The following is a 27,848-nucleotide window of genomic DNA, read 5'->3' as shown; positions in this document are numbered from 1 at the left end:
TCTTTGATGAACAGAAAACAATTATTATTGTGGAATATTCTTATACAATCTCCAGGAATGAGAAAATGGGCATCTTTCTGAAGGAAGTACTCTTTGGTACCTTACATCTAGACTGGCCCCCTGTCTCTAGAATATCAAAATTATAAATAAAATTGAGCTTTATGATTTTGGTCCCTAGGATATGTCTGATTCTAAGTTTCAAACTAGGGACAGATAATCTAGTATAGCCAATTCTCAACAAAACAAACATAGGTTCTAGTGGCCAGTCTACCTTACATCTGTCACTGAATATTGTACTCCTGTTTTCCAGAGACAGATAAGTTAATGGTATCTTACTTTTGTCTCTCTGCCTTGTACTGTTGCGTACAATCATCAAACAGTTTCTGGTTCATCTCCATGAATAGCTTCAGAGCATTGTATATAAGCCCATGTATCGTCCTGCAAAATAACACAATTAATGCACACTCATGTCATAATGTAAAACATTTATTTGATTAAATACCCAGTTATCCATTGTACATGATCAACAGTCTCCTGATCATTCAAATCGGAATACTTCAAATTTTACCCAAGACAAGAGATCCCAGAGGGATCTTGGCGCCCACCATTGGGTGATCTTTATAGGTTCTATGTCAGATTGATCTTCTCTCTATTTTTCCCTTCCTCTTACTAATCTGTGTAAATTGAGAAAAATTCCTCCAGTACTTTTCAAACAAGGGGAACTTATATATGAAATTTGAGATTTAATGATAATGGCTAATGTTGTTTTCTAATCAGTCCCAAAATGCAATATGCATAACTAAAGACCAAAGGGAACCTACATATGAAATTTGAGGAAGATCCCTTCAGTACTTTCTGAGAAATAGCGATAACAAATTTCAATTGTCGAAATCAAAGATGGCTGCCTGTCAGCCATGTTGTTTTTCGATTGGTCCCAAAATGCAATATGCATAACTACAGACGAAGGGGAACCTACATATGAAATTTGAGAAAGATCCCTTCAGTACTTTCTCAGAAATAGTGATAACAATAATTTTTTATGGACGGACGAATGGACCACGGACGCAAGGCGATTTGAATAGCCCACCATCTGATGATGGTGGGCTAAAAATAATTGATCTATTTCATGAAATAACAGTTATAATCTATCTATTGTAATAATAGAGAATCAATTGTTAATGTGAGTCAGTGGTTGGATGTTTCACTCTGTTAGATGTCAAATCAGACCTGTTAACCTGTTAACCATACCACACAGTTTATCACAAACCAAAACCACGCTCCAAAATCTTCTGTTACTCAAGACTCGGATGGTCTTTTTCTTTTCTTTTTAGTTAAAAACATTTTATTTTTGCTTTTTAGATAAAAACAAATATCTAAGTTCAGCAAGAAGTAGATTGGATGATGTATTTGTATCAACTGGTGAAACAGAATGTGAAAAGAAAATGTATTTTTACTGACAACATATAGAGATAAAAACTGTCCATGCTCCAGACAAAGCTTTATATCAAAGAAAAAAAAGACCTCAACATGCAAACTGATAATAAACTTACATGTCCTTATCACGAATGGTTATGATCAAATGTAGAAATTTCAGGAAAAAAATGTGCATGCAATGTAACAATAATATACACTGAATAACAGAAAAAAATTACCCATTTACGTTAAACCTAGTACCAGTATTAGCACATCTGGATGTCACTCTGACAATGGACACCGGAATGTCAAAAATAAAAAAAATCTGAAGTACACAGGCTCTTACCGAATCCACACACTGATAACATATGACTTTTTTCCCCTAACAGGAAGTGCAGACCCTACCAACATTTCACCACGGTAGAGAACATAAAAACTAGAAGGGGGTGTCAAATTCTACTAGCTTGATTCATGTTTGAGCCAGTGAACCAAGTTCCAACATTTGAACAGTGTCATTTCTCAAACAGGTTTTGTATGTGACCAATACATTTTCTAGATACAAGATGATGTAGAATTAAAAGAAATGGAGGCTAGAATAATTATGATTACATGATACACTAGTTTCTAAAATAAATTTCTTGATGGAAGACAAACAAATTGATGATTTTTAAGGCTTTTAGGGTGATGAAAATAACAAAAAATTGATACTGAAATATAGAATAGACTTTACACAGTTTCTGGAGCCTACTTGCCCTGGATATGCACTATAGGAATGTTTACACCCCAGAACTGAATACATTCTTCCTGATGAAACTATAATACCTTCATCTCAAACCAGAATGAAATATATCAATACAGTTATCCATTAAGTATGTCATTTAGATCGTTGAGAGAGTGAATGTCTGACTGGCGCAGTGTGGTGACGAGAAACACAGTGGGACCCGGGAACTAGTGACTGATAACAGATGTGCCGTCCTGTGGCCTTACTTGTTCCAGTGCTCCTTGCTCCTATACAAAGCTGGGAACATGATAGGCAGGATGGTAGAGGCATTGTCTGTGATCAAACTCAAGATGTACTCATTATTCCAAAAGTACAGAGCTCTCTCTGCCACCTGTAGATCAAATCAACAACAAAGGGCACATAACTTTTCAGAACAATTATTTCAGTCATGAAAATAGTAAATGAAGACAACAACACAAATTGTAGATATTATGATGAAAAGCCAACAAACTGAAAAGTCGCTAGGATAAAAAAAAAGGTAAAAAATTAAGAATATTAAGCAAGCCACAGTATTATTTTAAGAAATAATCAGCACAACCATTCAATCTGACCATGAAGGCACTACAAAACATCATACATTAGTTTTGGAGATGTTGAAATATATTTCTGTCATTTTCTTTACAATCATCAATTAATGTATTTCAATTTTGTTTCATATAAAATCAAAATTACTAAAATTCAAAACTACACAAAGACGAGCTACCCTTGAAACATCTCACTAAATATGTTTGATCAAATGTAGTGTATTCATGCTCAGTATCACAAAACTGTTATCACACAAATCAAAAAGCCAGAAGACATCTGCTATTGTAAATAAAAAATCAAATTGTTAAAATAAAACAGCCATGGCATAGACCCCTGCTTTGCATGGTCAAAGCACGACACGGGCTGTCGCTCAGGTGCCGGCTTACTTGTTCCAGTGCTGCTTGGTGCGATAAAGGGCAGGAAACATGAGGGGCAGAATGACGCAAACATTATCGCAGATCATACTGAGGATATACTCGTTGTTCCAGTAGTACAAGGCTCGTTCTGCTACCTGAAAACAAATCTCTCTTGTTAGAGGCCTAACGCATATCAAATCCTGTTTCCCCCGGTAAAAAAATGCCAGTGCCTTCAGCCATATATTACCTACAAAGTATTTTAATTAACACACATTTTAACATCATAGAAAGTAATACATACATATATTGTGCATATCAAACAAATATTTTGCATATTTCAGATGTGTGAAAACCAACAATAACTAACACAATGAACTATAGGAGTGATTGTCTCGCACACTTTTATACCCCTCGCCAAACATATCTACACTTTTATACCCCTCGCCAAACATATCTACACTTTTATACCCCTCGCCAAACATATCTACACTTTTATACCCCTCGCCAAACATATCTACACTTTTATACCCCTCGCCAAACATATCTACACTTTTATACCCCTCGCCAAACATATCTACACTTTTATACCCCTCGCCAAACATATCTACACTTTTATACCCCTCGCCAAACATATCTACACTTTTATACCCCTCGCCAAACATATCTACACTTTTATACCCCTCGCCAAACATATCTACACTTTTATACCCCTCGCCAAACATATCTACACTTTTATACCCCTCGCCCAACATATCTACACTTTTATACCCCTCGCCAAACATATCTACACTTTTATACCCCTCGCCAAACATATCTACACTTTTATACCCCTCGCCAAACATATCTACACTCTCCAACACATTTCTCCCACAGCTGTTGCAATACACAAGCGATAGCATTTATAAACATTTGCTATCATCAGCATCATTCCAATACTTGGAAACATCATATCAAAAGACAGTATACATTTCCAAAATTAGGAGTACAATTTGGACAATAGCTTAGTATCATGATTCTAGCTAAAGGTATTAGTAAGTTGATGCTGTTCCTTTATCCAGATATCACAGACACTGTTCTTATCAAACAAATGATGAAAAACTGCATCAAAAATCATTTACTCTTTGACATTATTTACATTCCCAGAACATTCCATTTGTTCACACTCCAGTGTCAGATACATACCTGGAAGTGGGGACTGGACACACATTTGGCTAGCTGTTTGAAAAGTGGGTTCATCACCTTGGTGAACTCAGCGGGTTCTATCACATCTAAAATCTCTTCCAATTCATTCAAAAACATCACCTGTAACATAAATTTATCCCTTTCCATTAATGTTGCATTCATGGGAAAAAAATCAAAACAATTAGAAATTGGTTTAAATATTAACTTCAAAGGTTCTGAGACATATCAATTTGCAAAGTATTATTATATTCCATGCATGTTCCTCTGTACAAGATCTTAAAGCATACCTCTTTTGGACTATGGACCTTTGGCCAAAATTTCAATAATCCCATTATGACCTGGAATAAAAAAAAATCATCATAGTAATATCCTGAAACAATGAATGAAACACTCTATATTCTAAAATAATCTACAGTGATTTCTCACAAAGTATGTCAAATGTGTAGGTGATGGTAGTATTACGGCTTGTGTAAATTTTATAAAGAATTATATCAAATTATCAAACTCAATTCAATATATTCCATTTACATCAACACTCATATAAGGACCTTAATATCAATTACACAAGACCTTTGTACCCGTCTCTGAGGGACTACTCACAGGTTCTGTTAGGCTGGGGTCCTTTTCAAGGAACTGTACCACACAGTAGGCCAGCTGTGGGTGGTACACGCTCAAAGACTTCACCTTGTGGAGGGGTAACAACACCTTTAGAAGGAAAACTTTGTGCTCCTCCTTCAGTGGTAACGCAAAACCATTTATAATACTGAAATAAAATAAAATCAATCAGAGCATTGATACTGATTGAAATACAGCATAAAACCACAGATGATACTATGACATTATTAGTAGCTATGATGTACCCAATGTAAATGAAAACAAACAATTCTGATACTGAAAAACAGTATACCACTTTAAGATATCTAATCATACAGCACACAATTTTACAATAATATTTAATTTCTCTGAGCCAGGACAGAATCTATTTTACAACATTAATTATTTGGTCAAAATCATCTATCCCCAGGAGTTTGTTATGATAGTGATAATGGGTTCGGTCCCCTGGTCTGTTATAAACATGTTTTTCATGCCTGGTATGCTGGCATTAAACATTGAAGACAAAGTTTATGACACTCATTTGTTGTGAAATATCTACTATGCAAATATCTAACTTTTTTTTTCTAAGCATTAAAACAACATCTAGATTTCAATTCAAGGTTTCCTTCTTTGGAATAAGGCTTTTTTCTACTGATTTAAAATCTTACCTTCCCAATATTTCTAGTAATTCTGCTATACCATTATGATGTTCTGTTTCATAAATAAAACTGAAAATAAAACGTTAATAAATTATTAAATTAATAAATTATTATTCATTGAAACCTTCCAAAATTTCATAAATGCTGCATGGATTTTAGTTTTGAAACAACTACTTGGGATTTTCGATGGAATATATATGTAATACCATCTTTCAAACCTGGACATTCTCACTGGATATTAATTTGGGATTTCCATTCACAGCATATTTCTGTAAGTTAAAGCCACATACTCCCAAATAACCTAAAATTCTAGTTGCACACATGTATTAATGGCAATCCAAGATGCTCATTCATGCTCTTCTAACATTAAAATGACCACTGGCCAGGACACTTGACCAGGGAAATCCTTGAGACATCAGTGTATAAAGATAACTCGCCTCATTTATTTTTATCGCGAGATTTGTCACGGAGCCGAGAACGAGGCTATAACGCGCACTGCACATAAACTACACACATGGCCGTTGTTTACATATTAAGTATACATGAACTTTGCCTAATAATGTTTTTATTTTAACATACTAACAGAATATTTGCATAATAACTGAACAAAATATACAAGCATACATCTAAATACTTAATTTTAAAATGTAGCAATATGCATACAACACATTGATAAAATTTTAGATCGGTGAAGTTGACTTTGTTCAAAAGCTAACCAGCAATCCAATAGAAGTCTGGAAAAATCGGAATTCAAGTCTATTCCCTTTTCTTCTCTCTCAAAGTTCCAACGAATCCTTTACTTTCCTAAGGAAATACTCGGGTTTTGCCGATTCCAGCCCCTTTTACGTTTCCTTTTAACAGAATATGTCTGTGTTTTGGCAGGCTCACGCATTTGGCGTTCTGCCATATTGTATAGACTGATAACCCGCCCGTTGCATTATGGGACTATTTCGCATAGAAAATTTTGTCTGTCAGACCCAGTCATTATTTTCCTGTGTACTTTCATAAATACACATTTTCCTCAAGTCTTTGATTCGAGCTAATTTGTTGGGTATATATTAAGTCTGAAAACTGTAAAGAGCTCTAAATATTAACATTTCTTTGGGAGTATGTGGCTTCAGATTATCATGAGACTCAATGATTTAGTGATATTGTAAGTAGTCAATTTGAGGTTTGAATGGAAACCAATATAATTCTCATATATCATAACAACATGGCAATGATCAGCTGGCAAATAATGGGAAAAAGTAGAAATTTAGGAACAGAGGAAAGATGGTAAAATATGAATATGATAAGAATATTTATTTCCCTAGCCTCAATAACAGATTATGATATTCATTTTGAATTTTTCAAATTCAAGAATATGGTATATATGTACATTCATCACAGATGTATACAAATACATATACTGCATCCACATTTTACAATTCAATTCAAATCAAACTGGAATATTTAAACACTAATATTGGAACTAGAAATGATATGAACTACTATACAAATGTATTACTCAAATTTCAAATTAAAAAGAATTCCAAAAAAGGATACACTATGACAAATGTGACGAACTCCATGGCTACTTGCAACTGTAACCATGATAATGTTCTCACAGTAAACACATTATATGACCTGACAAGCTACCAACAGGTGCTTGTTATCCTTATATAATCCTCTAGAAAATCAATAACAGACACATCCTACTATAACGAGTTGTATACACAATGTAAAATACTAATTATCTTTGCTAGTATGGATGTTGATGTACATTGGTGTTAATTGCTTGTTCTGTATACTGAGGACAACCATAAACTGTATACTGAGGACAACCACAATAGAATATCAATTTACTACATATTAATTATCAATTTCAATAGAGGATACAATTCTATAAAATTATAACAATACAATTTCTTACTACACACTGATGTTCTTACCTATAAAATATATTGTTGATTTGTTTCCTGATGTATGCTCGAAGTCCCAGAAATTTGCCATATATTCTGTGTAATATTGTTTTCAAGAAATCTCTTTCCCTAGGGTCTTCACTGTCAAATAATTCTAATTGCTGAAAAATCGAAGAGAAATTTTCGTTATGTAAAAATACGCTATATGTAATCTTCTTGAAAGAAATCCTTTTACTGAAGTTGAAACAAGTAAAGTTGATGTTATAATATTAGGTTTTTAGGTCACCAATGAGTCAAGTGACCCGATGCTATTCACATTCTATCCATCATCGTCCGTCCATATCCAATATAAATTTGCAACTTCTTTTTAATAACCAAGAAGAGGCCAAGGGTCATGATATTAGGCCAGTAGCATACTGGGATTAATGGCTTCCAAGTTTGCTCAAATAAATAACCTTGACCTATTTTCAAGGTCACCGGAGTCAAATGTGTCAAATTTTGAAACAATTTCTTCTCAGTAACCAAGAGGTCTAAGATAATGATATTTGGATAGTAGCATGCTTGGATGAAAGGATACAAAGTTTGTTCAAATAAATGACATTGACCTACTTTCGAGGCCATAAGGGTCTGACATGTTAAAATCTTTAAATGACATTTTTTAATAACCAAGAGGCCTAGGGTAAATACATTAGTCAATTAGCATAGAGGGTTGAATGGCTACAAAGTTTTCCCAAAAGAACTTTTTTTAAGGTCAAAGGGGTGAGATATGTCAAATCATATATAGTTTCACAGCAAAACATCATCTATCAGAATACTTCAGAACCCAGATGACTGATAAGGCCCATGGGTCTCTTGATCATAAATTATCTCATTTTAGCTATTATCATATATATTTAAATTATTTATTTTAATGTACAATTGTTAACCATAGTTCTATCTGTACTTACTTGTAATACAAATTTCTGGTCTATATAACGCTTGGCTGTATTTGGTTGAAAGTCTGGTGACTCCAAAAACCGTAGAAAAAATTCATAAACCAACTGAAAGGAAAAGAGAACAGATTTTAATAGTGGCATGAAATAATTCAATATATTCTGAACTTCTATACCTGAAATTTCATCATATCTTTTAGATGATATGCCACTAGAATGATATGCCACTAGAATAGTAACAACTAATGTGGAATTGAAATGCTACTTTCAGTAAGTGACAAGTGTAACAGCACAAGGTAAACATATATAGGTTATTATCATGTCCATGACCCTACTGAAGATGATTGTATGTTTTCCAGTACACTAAATACCTTGCCTAGAATCCATTCTCACCTGTAGGTGTGGCCATGATGCCTCCAACGTTGGCTCATCCTCCTCAGGGTCAAACTCAGCTCCGTTGGGATTCGATGAAGGGGGTAATGTCCTGAAGAAATTGACTGAAAACTGCAAAAAAAAAAAAAAAAAAAAAAAAGTTATCATTGTGCAAGGTACGGTGCATCAAATAAATTAAAACTATTTCTACTGGAACAAGTGTTCCATTGACAGCACTTTACCCATTAAGTGTACACATGACCTTGACCATGCCAGTAAAAATCAGGACAGAAAAGTAGTATGTCCATCATGTCGTATAATATCTTTAATTCATAAACAATGGACAAATCGAGCACAAGTAGTGCTGTGACTTATTCCAGGGGCACTAGTCTATTAATAATGCTATATATTGGCTGAAGATGTTATCTACTGAGGTGATACAAACAGACAGAATGATATACATGTTGTACATTATAAATATCCTGTGAGGACAGATTTCATCAAGGTATATACTTGATGTAAGTTTATACTTGACCTTAGCATAGGTCATGGGTTAACACTAATTAATAAGTTATAAAAAAAATGGTGAGGTATATAAATAAAATCTAGGTTTGTTCTAAGTTGTAAATATGATGCATACCATTACTATAGCTTCTGGGTAGATGGCCTCCGTGATGACACCCCTGTTCTGGGTGACAAACTCAACCATCTCGTTCAGGGCTGCCCTCTTCACCTCCTTCCATTTGAGGTCACTTAGAGGATCTTGTACAAAGTCAAACAGCACACAACACTGTCGAATCTTCTGAATAAACAGATCCTCTCGCTCTGCCGGCGTTGCATCTGTGAAGAAAAGTAGTTTGTATGGTTCATCCTTTCAACAAACATTATACAGCTTAAGACATTCAATATACTTGCAGTAAAACCTCACTGACTAAATCTCCTAGCGACCACATCAGTAGTTTGGATGCCTACATAGTTAGTAATGTCACAGAGAATATTTATACGATTATATTATTTTTATAAAGATATAAACAAAATGTTGAAATCATCCTAATACAAGAAAAGAAATATATCTGCAACATATATCGCAAAAACAAACTGTTTTCTGATATATCAAAAAGAAAGTTTCCACGGCTAAAAATAGTAACCTTGCCCTTGACCCAATAACCCTGAAGCTCAAACTTGTTCAAGATATCATTTTCAATTATCACTGTGAAGTTTGATCAAAATCCATCAAGGAATGAAGCCATTAGATCACTGGCAAACTTTGGTGCTATGTACATGGCAGACAAAGAAGAAGACTATAGTCCTCCTGGATTCACCTGAAGGAAACTAAAACAATTTAATCAACCCAATCCAAGTCATGAAAAAAATGCATGTCATACAATACACACTGATGTGCATAATCATCTACAAGGTTATAATTTAGCTTTATTTGGTTCAGTATTATTTCACATCCGATCAATATTTAAAAGCTAAGGTCATTTAAGGAACTCCCCTGTGTGCGAGATGCATGCGTATGGTGAATGTTTGATTTAGGAGCTGGACTGCAGTATATTGTTTATCCCCTTGTGATAGTGTGGATCTGATGTCTACTTTATAGTGCAACCTCACTGAAGCATACTGCCGAAGACATCCAGCAGGACACCCCCACCCAGTCACATACTGACAACAGGCGAACCAGTCGTCAGAGTTGGGGAGGGAGGATAAAGATGCAAATAATTTTATTTTGTGTAAATCTGCTGCTATATTCGATAGTAACATGCATATTTGTATATATAAGTCCAATGTGTATTAGTATTACACACATATCAATGGAGATTTTTTGTAATGGTTTCCAGGGCTGAATACAGTAAATACATGTGGCTTGTGTACATATACCTTCATCACTTTCATCACTTTGGATAAAAAATTGACTAACAATATGGGAAGGAAGAAGTGAATGAATTTCAAATCATTAATTTTTAAATGACATTATCATACATTAGTAATCCAGATATTCAATTAAAATCAAATTACACCATTTGGTTAAAAGCTTTAAATGGTGTTTTTTTCAAAGAATGTTTTTGTAAATAACTGGAATCTACTTCTTATACAGTGTACATTAATTGTATTTGAGGAAATAAAGAAACCAGCCAGATATACAACCATACATAAGAAAACTATGCATACATTTGACTCCTACATGAGTCTATTGTTTTGCAGAACAGGTATTATCTATTATTCATAAGTATCCATATATATAATTATATAAGTAGGCCACCCTCTCTCACCTGTCACAGAAGCAGCTAATCTAGGAATGAGCTGTCAACAGTTTGTTTCCTACTTATATCTGACATCTTGCTAGATAACAATGAAAGCATGACAATACCTAGTCTTGTCTTTGTATGTTGTACAAAACTTTACTTATACAGTTTTGTAGGAGTTGTCAGTCATTTCTTAAGCTGTGGGGTCTGATGAATAGTAAATATATATGAAGGATTTACTAGAACATTATTATTCTCTTCTCTTCTCACAAATACTGATGCATTAAAAACTGGGATGTGAAAGAGCTTTTACAGGTAAAATAGGGTAAACAATATTAGGAAGTTCAGCAATACAAAATTAACAAGAACGTATGAATGATTAACTTTGAGGTTTGAATTTCATGCAGAAAGATAGTGCATGCATACTTAGTATATCTAACACCTACTCTATTTATAAATACCTAGCGCATTAAGAATTAAATACCACTTAATCGTAATTCTCCTTGTTGACAGGTGTACCAAGTGTTTAAGTACAAAGCAATGACATCGGTATGAAAGCCCTGTGACATATCACAATGACCAATAACTTTGGCCCTGTAATATGTATGTGTTGTAAAATAATGACCCTCAACTAATTGCTGTGTGACAAAAGTTCCTGTGATATGTACATATTGTACATGACTCTGGACAAATGACAGTGTCACATGAACAATTCAAAATGGCCAATAACTAATATAAAGGCCTTGTGATAAATATGCATATTGTAATGATGCTGGACTAAAGACCCTGACTGAGATATCTATAAGCTACAGTTTATTATATATAATGACACTGTGATATGTACAGGCCATATTGATAGTGGTCTGAAGGTCCTGTCACATGTATAGAGACCACAAGTTAACTGGTCTCAATGCCCTGTGACATGAACGTACACATACAGGTCACACTTACACTGGTCTCAAGGCCCTGTAACATGTATAGGACATATTGACACCGGTCTCAAGGCCCTGTAAAATGTGTACGTAGGTCACATTGATGATGGTCTGACGGCCTGTGACATGTACAGGTCACATACCATAAGCCCTGTGATCTGGTTCATGACCAAAGACACCGACATCTATAAACCCCAATAACATGCAAGGCCCTCATATATGTACGGACCTGTCTCATTACATCTACGGCAGATATTGATCACATTTCAATACATAGTAATGCTTCAAGACTATATTAATGATTTTAATTTCAAACATAGAAGATCAATAGTGCCATGTATACAGGCAACACAAACAAACCTAACAGCACACATATGATCTTAATTCACTGACTCAATACAGAATCGAAACAACCTTCTTGTAACACAATACAGAATCCACTAAAACCATTACCAGCTTGATTTGAATTCAAACCACTCATTTTTTTTTTTACATATTCCTACAAGCATAACACGACTTAAAAATCAACGAAATTCCTGATTCAATTTTCAAGCTCTACAATATAGGAACTATAACCAGGTGGAGGACCTCACCAAACTGTTCAGTCATCAGGTATTGAAATGTAGAACAATGTCCTGGAGGATAATCAATATGATATCTATTAATATCCAAATTGCTCCTTTTTAACCTTTAGCGATAACATTAGGATATATACACCAGCTAGCACTTAAACCTAACCACGCCATCAGCAGCCAGACTTGCTAGCACTAAAACACACACAGTATAATCAGCTGACATGCTAGCACTGTAACTAATTATAACCATACCTAAAGCAGCCTGACATGCTAGTGCTGTAACTAACCATACCTAAAGCAGCCTGACATGCTAGTGCTGTTACTAACCATACTTACAACAGCCTGACATGCTAGCACTGTAACTAATTATAACCATACCTAAAGCAGCCTGACATGCTAGTGCTGTAACTAACCATACCTACAGCAGCCTGACATACTAGCACTGTTACTAACCATACCTAAAGCAGCCTGACATGCTAGTGCTGTAACTAACCATACCTACAGCAGCCTGACATACTAGCACTGTAACTAACCATACCTACAGCTGCCTGACATACAAGCACTGTTACTAACCATACCTACAGCAGCCTGACATACAAGCACTGTTACTAACCATACCTAAAGCAGCCTGACATGCTAGTGCTGTAACTAACCATACCTACAGCAGCCTGACATGCTAGCACTGTTACTAACCATACCTACAGCAGCCTGACATGCTAGCACTGTTACTAACCATACCTACAGCAGCCTTACATGCTAGCACTGTTACTAACCATACCTAAAGCAGCCTGACATGCTAGTGCTGTAACTAACCATACCTACAGCAGCCTGACATGCTAGCACTGTTACTAACCATACCTACAGCAGCCTTACATGCTAGCACTGTTACTAACCATACCTAAAGCAGCCTGACATACAAGCACTGTTACTAACCATACCTAAAGCAGCCTGACATGCTAGTGCTGTAACTAACCATACCTACAGCAGCCTTACATAGAAGCACTGTTACTAACCATACCTACAACAGCCTGACATGCTAGTGCTGTAACTAACCATACCTACAGCAGCCTCACATAGAAGCACTGTTACTAACCATACCTACAGCAGCCTGACATGCTAGTGCTGTAACTAACCATACCTACAGCAGCCTTACATAGAAGCACTGTTACTAACCATACCTACAGCAGCCTGACATACTAGCACTGTTACTAACCATACCTACAGCAGCCTGAAATACTAGCACTGTTACTAACCATACCTACAGTAGTCTGACATACTAGCACTGTTACTACCCATACCTACAGCAGTCTGACATACTAGCACTGTTACTAACCATACCTACATCAGTCTGACATACTAGCACTGTTACTAACCATACCTACAGTAGTCTGACATACTAGCACTGTTACTAACCATACCTACAGTAGTCTGACATACTAGCACTGTTACTAACCATACCTACAGCAGTTGACATGCTAGCACTGTAACTAACCATACCTACAGCAGCCTGATATACTAGTGCTGTTACTAACCATACCTACAGTAGTCTGACATACTAGCACTGTTACTAACCATACCTACAGTAGTCTGACATACTAGCACTGTTACTAACCATACCTACAGTAGTCTGACATACTAGCACTGTTACTAACCATACCTACAGTAGTCTGACATACTAGCACTGTTACTAACCATACCTACAGTAGTCTGACATACTAGCACTGTTACTAACCATACCTACAGTAGTCTGACATACTAGCACTGTTACTAACCACACTTACAGCAGTTGACATGCTAGCACTGTTACTAACAATACCTACAGTAGTCTGACATACTAGCACTGTTACTACCCATACCTACAGTAGTCTGATATACTAGCACTGTTACTACCCATACCTACAGCAGTTGACATGCTAGCACTGTAACTAACCATACCTACAGCAGCCTGACATGCTAGCACTGTTACTAACCATACCTACAGCAGTTGACATGCTAGCACTGTAATTATTATTATATATATATTTATAGCTACAAATACAGCAGCTGACACGCTAGATCTTAACAGGCACAGATTTCAGTGCCAGGTTGTGATTTGAACATTCTGGTCCTACTGATATCACACTTGTCAGAACAACACCTCATTATACAATGCAGACAGTAATCTATGTTCATCTTTAATGATTAGAAGTCCATAAATGATCACAGTCTTGTCCAGAAATAGACCTACATCTTGTGTGCAACAAAACACTCTTGTGACCTCATTAGTTCTCTTTTATTGATTCTCCTTATTTTACATCTTGAAGACAAAACAAAAAGTGGACGCATAAGGTTGCCATAACAAAGCTTTAAGGTGACAAAGAGATATCAAACGCTCCTTTATACCTAGGCTACAAATAGGACGCATGATAAATACACACATAGTGAACAGGTCCCACGCAATATCAGAATTCAAAGTATGAATGGTATCTACTTATGGCAAAGGATTCAACATGTGTTACATACAGATCAGCAAAGCAATCAAAAGATATCGGGTTAAGATAGGTGCTCTATACAAATTAAAACAGTCTCTTCTTTATATAGACATTGAACTGTGGGTCTTCATGGCTTTAATCCAAAGGTACATGCTAGGAGGCATGACCCACTTCCACATATAAAATCAATACTTTCATATTTATTCCTGATATTCATGATTAATGTCAATAGCAAATCATAAACCAATTATGTGTAGTCCAACCCTACACTGTGATTGACCGCCATATATATAACTATAAACCATCACTGGCATAACAGTATGCTTGAAGTGTGTGCTGTTATACATAGGACCAAGGCCGTTGGAACTTTATCACCAGGTTCAAGATTACTTGGAGGTTTATGGCAAGGAAGAAACATTTGATGTTACATAAGCATTTAATCTGTACTGGGGAAAGTGGAATAAACACTGGCCAAATACACACCAATAAATGGTATATCTGTATATCTATGCCCACCGCCACTCATCTGTAACCTGTCTGGGCAGCACTAAACACACTCTGTATTGTTAAACCTTATACACACTGGTCCTTACATAACTCATCTGCAAACATCTGTGACAAATGAGAGTCACCACTGACCTTGAGACAGAGATCAGAATAATGACCTAAATCAGTTTAGAAAACATATCTCTAGCTAGGGGTGTTGGCTTACTTTATATGTCAAAGACACTTCTTGTCTTAATTATATATACCAGGTAAAATAACTGGAATGGTAATTATATAATATATAGTACTGGCTAAACAAATTGATGTTTGTTCAATGCATATTGTTAAAAAATACTTTAATGAAATAACATGACACTTTTATTCAACTTTGGGTTTTATATAATTTTGCAGAGACAGAACCATCAATAAAACTATGAATTTAGTTCAGCAAATCAGATATATGTGTGTACAACGTTACCAAATTAACTGACCATTAACTTTGTTTTAAATCTATAGTTTAAACATTTTTACCCTGAAAGCTAGTTATAGCTGTGACCCTATGCCTAAAGTAACAAAAGTGGCACGAGTGTATCTTGGACAATTTAAAGAACATCAAACTTTAATCCTGCTTGGGATATTCTCATGTTTTTACTGTTGTATATGCTGCCCACTAGTACTCTTAAGTTTTCCATTAAACTGATCAGTATTTTTAATAAAGCCACACCTCTGTACATAAACATTAGCCAGTGTAATGTGTGTTAATCAGCAGATTATATTTTGTCATAGAAATCACACCTGAGTCATGGAAACACCTGCACAGGATGCATCAGCTGTCACTAAATATACAATCAGATTCCTAGGTACCATTGCCTGATAAAATATCAACTGTAACCCATTTCCCCCCTCATTACTCCTGGTTTACACCAGTTTACACTAGCATGGTATATGTTACTTGCATTAGCATCAGATGCAGCACCCCCACACAAAATCCATATGATGTCAGATTGTATGTGTATCTATTTTAAAGACTTCTGTGCAGTTCGAAGACAGCCAAGGAAATTGCCCCAAAACTGTATTCACAGATAGCTGGCAGATATTTCAAATATGTATATCTATCTATGACATTAGATTTACATTTTGATCATCACTGCCACTATAAAATAATCTACACATTTTAATCAAAGACATTTAAATTTAATGAACTAGCTGTTGTAAATTGAATTTACACTATGATAATGTTAACAGTTCAAATCTGTATTGAATCAAAATGCTTTTATATTCTTTTCCTTTAATGACAAGCTCAAGTTAACTCATTTCATAACAGTAACCACTTCTTATTAAATACACTTGCACAAGTACTGATACATATAATAAAAGGTCATCCCATACATCATTTTAAGTCATTCCTATACATGTACATCATTTCAAGAGAAGAGTTAATATTCAATCATGTAGATTTTTCATGTTAAATAATGTCAGTAATTAATACCTCCTGTACTTTTTAACTGCAATAGCATATTAAACTGCAGCCATATTGTGGTTGAACAATTTTTGATGGAAAGAGAATTATTCTTCTACTGACACTTCAAAATGAAGTCAAATTTTAAACGTTAATGAAGTAAGATACATTTATATGTTAAGCAGTAAATATAGCGTTCCCATCAGAGCATACTACTTTTCTATAGCTAGTACTAAATATTGACATTGACATAGAACTTATACACCGATGTATAATGTGAATCAAACTTTATTTTTGAAATCATTGATTTTACAATTTATTTCTTCATGAATTCTAGAAATAAGGGTAAAAATTGGATTATGTTTGGAATTATTTCATATAAATTTTTCTCCCATTATTGAAGAGATCTAAGGAAAACGTCCTTCACTTCAGATAACCCTTTTATTCTGAATGCATTCCTATAGGTAAAAACTACATTTTTCACATCAAATACAAAATAGAGAATAGTGTTTTTGAGTTACAACAGGAAGTAAGGTCCTATACACTGTAAGGTAGTAAATGTTAAATAACAATACATTCCTTACAATTGTAAGTCATATTTGTTTTCTGTGTCTCCTGACATATAGCTCTAGCAAAATGTTTATCACTAAAGTGTTGTGCAGTTTCAGATCAAGCTGATTATGACGCACTATAAATACAATTTTGTCTGATCAATTATTTTCTCATGGTCTTTAATAATTTCCAAAAGAAAAACTATTTTCAACTGGAGATTAAATTGTAGAAATAATCAATGTATTAAATGTTCTCTTTAGGTTTATTTATGTTGGACATGTGCTTGATGTAGAGTTGTAAGCAAACTTTTATCTTACACATTAGTAGTTAACATGCTTGTTCAGCCATACCCATTACTTCTGATAAACGTTTACTCCTGATAAAAGCCTACACCTGACAAATGACGTCAGTCATCAGATTCCTCAGGCTTTTTTTCAGATCTTCACTTTAAGTATATATATAAAGCTTCTAGTACTGCATGCACGTTGTTATAAACATATAACATCATTCTTTGCAAAGTATAAAAACTATCCTGATTTGTGAATGAGAGTAGGGTTTGGGAAGCCAAATTATTCATGTTAAAGGAGCAATGATTCCTGTGTGCATTTCATTTATTTAGAATAGTAATCTCTGAAGAGCTACATGATATGTACCGGTACATGTACCATTCTTATTTCAATCCTGTCTATATTCTATAAACTTATTTAGAATAAAACATCTCCAACAAGATTCAAGAAATTGATAAATATATGATAAAAGATATCATATTATATACATTATATTTTACAATTGTTTGTTCAAAGGTAATTCTATGATCTATGAAGAATCAGAATTTAAATAATAAATCATCTATCTAATAGAAGAATGTAATTGCTACAGAGTAATATAATGTAATTAATATCGCCAGCCTTGCCCAAATCTAGTCCTTTACAAGATGAACTTTCTATGTAAACAAGTTCTTGTGCTAGAAACCCCTAACAACCCACAGTTGTAAATGAAACCAATGGATGTTGCTAAGCCATACACTTTGCTGTGATATTTATACAGCTGCACATCAAGTTATTATGAAAATACTAAGAGCTGGGATTTTTAAAAAAAACATTCGAAAAAATTTTCTCTGCATTTCCACTCAATTCTATTAATTATTTGAGTGAATAGAATCCTCCTGGATCAAATATAACACTTGCATGTAGACACACCAGTCTAGAGTTTTTTTCTTTCTAAATCCTGGACACAATAGAAAACATCGACATCAATCTCTTTAGTCATGCAAAGCTTTAGTCATGCTATCATAGGATTTCCAAAAATAAAATGAGTTTTTTTTATCACTGATGCTACATGCAATCATCATGTTCATCAATACAAGTTCATTGTTCAAGAATTGACATAATGCATGCATATACATGAAGCTTCTATTTTATTCACACAGATCTAGACCAACACTGTCAGAGCATGTTAAAACATTATCATGCCTTGAACATGAACCAGTTATAAAAAAAGTGTATACACTGCCTTGAAATATGAAGCTGTGTACACAGTCTTAAAACATGAACCAGTACCATTCCCATTGATCCTCCAGTAAAAGTGTATACTGGCAATACACTGACCCTATAACTTGAACCATTCAAGATTTGTTAGTAAAAGTATATATGTGAAAGTGTGCCCTGGGCTGCATTGGATCTGGTTGGGCCGTCACCATTTTTAGTGGAATGTATGATTTCGGACTAAATTTTCCTTCAATAATTTTATTTTCTATTTTTTTTTGTCATAAAACTTTGTGTAAGATCTAATATTTTCATACTGAGAATGAACCAGAATGCAAGAAACTACATCTAGAATTCAATTTTTTCCTCAGTGTTTGGGTTAGGGGCTGTAAGAACATGCCCTAAAATTCCCCACGAAGGGCTTCACCTTTGGCAGCCCGGCTGCCTCATTTCAAAACCTTGCAGCCCAGCAGTTTTTCAAGGCAATTAAGTTAGTGTCAACCCCTGCAAAAGTGAGCTTCTGAAACATGAAGCTATGAACACAACCCGTATACATTAACCAGTCACAACTCTTACTCTTGATAGAAAGTATATAAGTGCCAAACTTGAACCACTCGTCTCATGAACACATCTCTTAGCAAGGATCAATCTTAAGTTGTTTTCCTATTGATATTGGGATGTTTCCAATAGCTGCTGAAATTCACCTCTTACAGCATTTTTTTAGGGTTTTGGGACCAGGCTAAGATTTCCTGAAATGGGGGTATTTTGAATGGGGACAATATCCAAGCCACAAAGTAGTTCAACCAACAACGGGAAAAGAAGAAGTGTTCAAGAGGGAGTTTTCCCCCTGGATGCAAAATGCTGACCTTGCTCTGAAGCATTTTATTTTTCATTGTTGTATTTATAAGTATCAGTTTTTCCCATTCCATTGGTGGGGAAAATTGCAAATTCACTATCAACAGTACTAGTGATCCCTGTGTCTGTGATGGTGTGTACACTGCTCCGAAACATAGATTTTTGTTAAAGGTTAACATCTTCACAACAGCTGATGCAGGACTCAAAGTGGCACCTATTTAAGGGCCCATGGCGCCTTAAATTCACCACTGGCGACCAGTTATTGACATGTAAGGAGCCTGCATGGCCACTGAATAATCTTTCAATGGTTGCAGTCAATGCTAAAATGATGTTCACAATTGAAAAAAATTAAAGAGAAATGTTATACTGAACTAAAGAATGTTTTTTTAAATTTAAGACAACTTGGATATTTTGGCAACTAAACTTAGTCTAATTGGCACCTAGATTTTATGACTTGGAAGCCAAGATCAATATAGATCTGGATATTTACACTGTCCCTTCAACCATAAAACTCCTCAGAGAACTCTTGCAAAGATGCTGAGCCAAATATGGTATTCGTGACCATGTATGGATGAAGGTACTAGCATAAAAATCATTTGATCAGAGATCTGTTGACATTTTTTTTAAGTCAGGGGAAAAAACTACATCATATTTTTTGCAATAATTCAGTTTCAGAATGTTTGACATTGCTCATTCAAGAACAGAAATGTATATAACCTAGCAAGTGCTAGAATGGGTAACTGACTACCTGAACTATCTGATTACCGCCGTCATTGCCCTGTACAGCAAATGTCCACCTCCCCTGTTCAATTTTGGTATCCATGCCTCATCTCAATTACCATATAAGCGTACACATCAGTGATTTTCTTACCCTAATTATACAGGGGCCTGTACCTTTTCCATTGGGAAAATATAGCCATATCTTGTTAATTTCGGCAAAAATGTACTTTCTTCCAAGCTCAAAAATAATCATCAAGTCAATGGTTTAATATCATTTTGAATAAGCATAATATAGCTATGATCAAGCATTGGCTTGTGAAAACATTATGTGAAATGTTATATGATCAACATTTCTTCATATTTATTAACAAACAAGGGAAAATATGAACAAAAAATTGGGAAAATACAGCAAATTTTCTTTAGGGGAAGGGGCCTGTATTCGGCCCCAAATCCATGCCAAAAAAATCACTGCACATGTACTCTTAAAAGTACAAATACTGGTTTGTTTCTTTTTATGAACATTGTAGCAGACAAGATCATGATTCATATGCACCACCTTGATAGAAATTCACACCATTGTTATGCTATATGTCCAAACATATATGAGAGAGCAACATTTTGAAGTATGTGAAGGCTATAGGCACCTGCTTTGACTGTACATTCGTTATGGTTGTTGACATATTTTCTGTAAGTTTTACAGTAACAATTTGCAGTTTTCTGAAAGTACAATGTAAACCTAAATGAAATTGCTAGCGGTATCTGTTGTTTTAGTGTGTTGTACATTGCGTTATATTTATAACACACCATCATGTGATTTACCAATTTGCGTACAGTACAGTTACGATTTTGACATCCTACAGCCAGTTATCTCATTACTGTTTGATAAGTCCTGGTCGGTTATCCATTTGACACTTTTGCTAACCAATCAAACACTATTATATCCTGTTTAAATCTCACAGGAAACCTCAGTAGTATCAACCTACATGGTATGTTGATTTCCTTGTAAGGAAATTGACCTTCACATTTGTAACAATAGCAGCTTATTTGAATTGTTTTCTCTGTGTGTCATGTTCATTTTGGTAACCAAACTATAGGCATAATACTACCCACTGTGATTCATGCTCTGAATTTGTTCTATGGAATCACCAACACATCCTCTTGTGCCATTTTGTTTGGTTATATTTTTTAAAAGAACTGCATTACTTACTTGAACACCAATGTGTCCATGTTCATGAGTATTTTTATCCTCTATATATATGAGGAGTCGCGGTGGCCGAGTGGTTAAGGTGTGCCGACACTTTAACACTAGCCCTCCACCACTGGGTTGCGAGTTCGAAACATACTTTGGACAGTTGCCAGGTACTGACCGTAGGCCGGTGGTTTTTCTCCGGGTACTCCGGCTTTCCTCCACCTCCAAAACCTGGCACATCCTTAAATGACCCTGGCTGTTAATAGGACGTTAAACAAAAAACAAAGCAAAAACCAAATTATCCTCTATAATTAGAGGATGTGTTGGAGATCCAGTGCATCCTCACAAATCCAAGGATGTTCCCAACCTGTCGCACACATGGTTGGATTCATCCAGGGTACATGAGACACTGTCTGGACCAATGCTATGAGGCAGACTTCGCTTACCTGTCATTTCAGTTCATTTTTAGACAAATTATATCTTTTTATCAATTTTCTAATTAATATATCCAAAATACCAAATTCCGGCATTTCTCAATCAATCAATAATGTACATAACTATTCATCACTTGTTGTGTTCATGTGTGAGCTGGTTTGGTGACTTTTTATAGATAATAACTGCAATTTTGTGATAAACTTTCTTACACAAAATATTGCCCCAGGAATTTCCAATGATGTGTTCAAGGGAATGGGGGTGTTGCCATGTGAAACAACAAGTGAAACAACAACTAGGAGCTTCACAGAATGATGATGAATATCATGTTGTTAGGTCATGTTTCTGAATTCGGATACGTTTAGGAAGATATTCAACTGCTTATCTTATTGAATCTGACCCGATGTCTTCTACTTGCGTAGTTTTTCACTTTTTGTAAATATGTAAACAACATTGACCTGGATCACGTTCCATTGTTTACAGTTATTTTGTAACTCCTTGATTAGTATGTACCTTTTAAAAGTGGTAGCTTCACAAGTTCCCTGTTTTTAGACACGTTGAATCTTGATGAATTTTGTCTTTTGTCTTTCTTGACGTGAGGGGGGCCTGAAAATTTCATTTTGGAAATCTGTGCTGGAGGTGGATGCTGTTCGGCATTTTGATTCGTCGCCTTTTTCTTTGCCTGCAAACAAACAGACACGAACCTGTGATAACAGTATATCACCTATGACAGTAAATGTGACCGCGTGGAATACTTTGAAATGAAGAGAAATTTGCATTTCAGGCAAGCCGCCATATTTGATACCATGTCAATATGGCTGCCATTTTTGGTAGGGAATGTTTCGTATAAATACACAAATTGAAGTGAACATACCTCATTTTCTGCATTTTCGGTACTTTCTTTTACGTTTGCTTTCGTTCCACCAGTTGTTTTTGTAACTGTCTGTCAAGTAAACAAACAAAATCATTCGTATTTATAGAAATATACCGTGTTTATTCGTCAAGCGGCGTGTCTGTCAGTCGGAATTTTGACATGTCAAACAGGAAATCTATGGATAATTCATAGGTTCAAGATACAACAATTGTATGATCGTATTCTTACATGTAAATGCCAATAGCAAATCACCTACCTTCTCTTTCTTTGGTTTATTTGGCATGTCGAAAAGGAAAATTTCCCCCCAGGAAGAACGTTTTCCCTTCCAACAATGTACAGATCGCTTCAACACCAAACAAGCTATTTGATTGGCTGATCCAAGTCACATGGAATTGTAAGGTTTACCTGTGGTCATGTGACTGTAAAGTTTACAAGTGGTTACCATACATTTAGCAGTGATGTATATATAGAAAAAAAACAGGTACACACGCGACAGAGTGTTAGTGATAGATGGATGGCTCATGATTAGCTCCTTTACAATTTAACGATGTATTTCCAACACAAATACTTATATTCCTCATTTAATTTCGATATAAAGTTAAAAACTATCGTTTACCATGTCTAGAGGTAAGTTATTTTTAACTGATAATGCAAACGAAAAGTTATATTTAAATATCAAGATAACTCAAAGGTGCTATACACACTGGTTTACATTCAGGTATCCCCATCATAATACACGTCATCGAGTAACGTTGTCGGTGTATAGTGACCGGTTATATCTATGGATATATCTCTCGCGACAATTAAATACTAGTTATGTATTGGTTCAACTCCAGCCTCAGTATCACCTGACCCAAACACCGGACAGTAGGCGTATTAAATGCAGAGGCTTTCTTCATGCTTCACAAATGAGAATCCCTGGTGTCAGTATTGTCTAAATAATACTGTTATTATTAAGTGCACTTGCAGCAAATTATTGTATGTAATACTACTATAATTTCATTATTCCACTATACACATTCTGACATGACAGATATTTTATGTTATACTATTATAATTTTAATATTCCACTATACACATTCTGACATTACAGATATTTTATGTTATACTATTATAATTTTAATATTCCACTATACACATTCTGACATTACAGATATTTTATGTTATACTATTATAATTTTAATATTCCACTATACACATTCTGACATTACAGATATTTTATGTTATACTATCATAATTTCATTATTATACTATACATTCTGATGTGATATTTTTATTGTTAAGCACTTTAATATTATTTATCAATTACCCCAAAAAAACTTCTTCTCTTAGTAGTGTCATCACAGCCAGAAAACAAGCCGCTCTCTTTGTTCACTGCAAAAGATGAATGAATTTATTATGTCAACCCTTATAAGATATTTCTTTTTATATGTAAATAGGACACTTGACAAATATGATGTTCGGTAACTTATTTATCATTTCTTTGTAATTGTTTTGTAATACATGTACATGTATTTCCTATCATGCATAGAATATTTTCGTGCTGTATCTTCAAGCATGTCATTGTGTTACTTTAACGAATTAATTATCAATTTCATTAAATTTGATTTTATATTTATAGTGATGTGATGCGTTCATCCTTCGACCCCCCCCCCCCCCCCCCCCCCCCCCCCCCCCCCTTTTTTTTTTTTTTTTTTTTTTTTTGTTTGTTTTGTTTTTAATCAGAATTTCAATACTAAAACAATGTTTCTGAGGTTTTACTGAAAGCCTACGTTGTATATTTTTTATCTCGTTATTACTATATAAATATGTGTAGCTGTTTCGTTATATTAAGAAAGCTATCTCGTTATAATGAGATATTAGCGTAAAAGGAACGGTTCGATGTGGCCTGTACATGTATCGTGTTCACGGTCTCTAGCTGTAACTCAGCTGATGGAGCATGTGTTTTATCACGCCGGAGACTCAGGGAAAGGAATGTGTTTTCCATGTTTTTTCACAACAGAAATCTATAGTACTTACGGAATTGAGTAATGAGATATATATTTAGAACAAGATCACTAATACAGAATGACGTGTACCCAGGCTTCCGTTAATATCGTCACCAACCGACTACCCCCAAACCAGCTGCTTTAGTGATGCCATCCTTCAAATTGTTCAATAATTGCAATTTTGTTTGCTCTCTTGTGTCTGAAAGTTTTTAATTATATTCGAAACACAAACAAAGTAATTTTTCTTAATATTACAACAGAAACTGATATTCGATAATAAGCTGATTCCCTTAAACTGGCACTAGAATTATGTTAATTGAACACCTGTTACGGCTACAACAGTGCCCTGAATACTTAATCGGGTTACGCATGATTTCGTTTATTGGGGTAAAAATCCAAAAACCAAAACCATGTTCTCTTAAATCATGTTTTAAAAAAATCGTTTAAAAATCGGGTTGGAAAAGTTGTATTTTTCGGTTATTCGACAACAACAATCTTGCAAAAAAAAAAAAAAAAAAAATGGAAAGGCTCCAGTTTTCACAAAAGTCATTTCTGTAAGTTTTAGAGATTTTTCGAAGAAGAACTCACCTGTAATATGGTTTTAAAGCTTTAAATAGTTCCAGTATTCTTTGAAATAGAGATATTTTTTTGTGATTAAGATTTTATATTGTCACAATATATTACAAATAGAGTTATCCGAGTGTCAGTAAATTAATTCAAACTTGTCTGAAACTCGAGGCCTATGACATTTAAAATATTGTTATTTTTCTGAAAATAACATTCATTTTGACCATCATTATGCTTTTTCTGAATTTATATATAGGTTTCGAGCGCGGAGGGCATTTCGTAATGTAGAAACTTGCGCTGAAAATATATTTATGTAAAATTCATTACAGAATATGCTATCAAATGAGAATAGAATATTTAGCTACTTGTAGCGAAATACAAATGTGTTCCGAAATTTAGGACTCTTTCTGTTTAATTCTCTCTCTCTCTCTTGCTTGAAAGCTTCACTCCAAAAATACAAATCTCAAACGATCGAGGTATCCGGTGGACAAATCCATATAATTTTTCCTCTGGTAGAAATATTTTATGCTTGCTAAACGCAAATGAATTGACAGATTAAAAAAAAAAAATGAAAAAAAAATGGCATTCTCACGTTGTCGCTTGGTAGTGCGATAATGTGACAGTTCAATAACGCGACAAGGTTAGTACGACAACGCGACATTAAATGAAATACATATATATGGCGCGGGAAGGATGTCATAATTAAATATTTCTGCCTAGGCAAAAATATTTCTGCCTAGGCAAAAATATTTCTGCCTAAGCAAAAATAATTTTTCCTATGCAAAATTCGATTTCTGCCTAGGCAATAATCGAAACAAAATTATTTTTGCCTAGGCAAAAATGGAATATTGCCTAGGCTGAAATATTTTTGCCTAAGCAATATTCGATTTTTGCCTAGGCAAAAATATTTAATTATGACATCCTTCCCGCGCCATACTTATATAGGCCTATAGGTCGCGCGGGCGGATTTAAGGGTGACGTTAGATACATCTGGATGCATATTTGTACTTATTTGTAAATTAATTTGTCGCATTCAAAAACTGTTAAAGCATTATATTGCTGGTGATAGGACTTTAAATGTTTCACGATGCTTTAGAAATATAGCGTTTGTATAATATGGTTCGGAATGAGGTTGGAAAACAACGTTTTTGATAGAAATAGTACGTCGAAATCATTTTAATGCACTTTTATGGATTTTGTTCTTCCATTTGAAGACGTGCTCACAGCAAAGACTGATAACGTGAATGAGACATAAAAAAATATATCACGATCTAGTGTTAATTTTGTTACGGCATCATGTCGCACTAGAAAATCTATCACGTAATATAAATGTCGCGTTGTGGCCTCGGCGGTACGACAAAGCCGGCGATCGAGATGACAAAAATCACCCATCATAGCATTTCATGACTGTATGTTGATATGTAGACTGAAATTCTTAGTAGTATGCTGATTGAGTTTAATCCATTAGTCTCCTGGTGTGAAACAGTCTGTCTTTGTATAGGTGCCACTAGGCGAACGTTTATGTTTACTTGTCGCTAGGTGATTCAGGGGAAATAACTCGAACTTAACTTCGGTATGTAGACGACAAAAAGAACATGTGTAGTCTTCATCGTTAGGGTCGATTATAGTCTACCATTTTCCATGCAATCCAATATTTATGTATTCAAACAACATGTATCAACAGAAGCATTTGTTTATGTATCAACCATATGTAACTAGAGTCTATACATGAATTATTTAAAATATGAAATATCGATATCATTTTCAAGTTGTTACACGCAAAACATATTTGAATGATATATCTTGTGTCTGTTTAATAATACAGTATATCACAAATGTTAATTGGCTGTGAAACAGATAACTATTATTTCTTCCTTACACGTGCTTGATTTTTATTTCTCTCGTGGGGTATTTATTTCTTATACCATAGAGGCTACACTAATATTATTCAAGAAATTGCTAAACCCGACCTAATGATATATGAAGGGCTTTGATTGAAGCATTTTATGAAGAATCAAAACAATTTGGAATGTTTAAAATTTGGAAATTACAAAAACAGATACACCGATTTATTCTAACATCATACATACAATTTGTGCAGGTTAACACAGTTCATTTCATAATCCACTCATTAACATTATGCATCATAAAAATGATAATTTTAGGCCTATAGTAACGTGTTATGAATACTGATTGAATGAATATTTTCTTTTATTTATCGGCGAATGCTTTTAGTATTCTAAAGATTTGTCCTCGCGTGTCAGAACCTTCTTTAATTCTAAATATATGCCTATAATGTCTTT

At 34.7% G+C, this 27,848-nt stretch overlaps 1 protein-coding gene across 33 annotated transcripts in view; it reads right to left on the bottom strand.

Annotated features, from left to right (window-relative positions):
- The window catches only part of LOC117323702 (serine/threonine-protein phosphatase 2A 56 kDa regulatory subunit delta isoform-like), a 39,550-nt gene extending 16,195 nt beyond the window's left edge, over window positions 1–23,355 (bottom strand). For all 33 annotated transcript variants that reach the window (XM_033879086.1, XM_033879085.1, XM_033879088.1 and 30 more), the window contains exons 1-13: window positions 23,247–23,355; window positions 22,991–23,059; window positions 22,630–22,798; window positions 9,356–9,555; window positions 8,737–8,847; window positions 8,359–8,451; window positions 7,442–7,572; window positions 5,520–5,579; window positions 4,858–5,020; window positions 4,545–4,595; window positions 4,258–4,377; window positions 2,401–2,525; window positions 337–438 (exon numbers count right to left, since the gene is read on the bottom strand). In XM_033879086.1, the coding sequence (XP_033734977.1) occupies window positions 337–438; window positions 2,401–2,525; window positions 4,258–4,377; window positions 4,545–4,595; window positions 4,858–5,020; window positions 5,520–5,579; window positions 7,442–7,572; window positions 8,359–8,451; window positions 8,737–8,847; window positions 9,356–9,555; window positions 22,630–22,798; window positions 22,991–23,059; window positions 23,247–23,273 (1,421 nt within the window). In that variant the 5' untranslated portion in view covers window positions 23,274–23,355. The remainder of the gene's footprint in view (window positions 1–336; window positions 439–2,400; window positions 2,526–4,257; window positions 4,378–4,544; window positions 4,596–4,857; window positions 5,021–5,519; window positions 5,580–7,441; window positions 7,573–8,358; window positions 8,452–8,736; window positions 8,848–9,355; window positions 9,556–22,629; window positions 22,799–22,990; window positions 23,060–23,246) is intronic.
- Between the last annotated feature and the right edge of the window lie 4,493 nt (window positions 23,356–27,848).

This window comes from Pecten maximus, chromosome 3, assembly GCF_902652985.1.
Source record: "Pecten maximus chromosome 3, xPecMax1.1, whole genome shotgun sequence".
Classification (NCBI taxonomy): Eukaryota; Metazoa; Mollusca; class Bivalvia; order Pectinida; family Pectinidae; genus Pecten; species Pecten maximus.
This window is presented reverse-complemented; position numbering and strand designations above follow the sequence as displayed.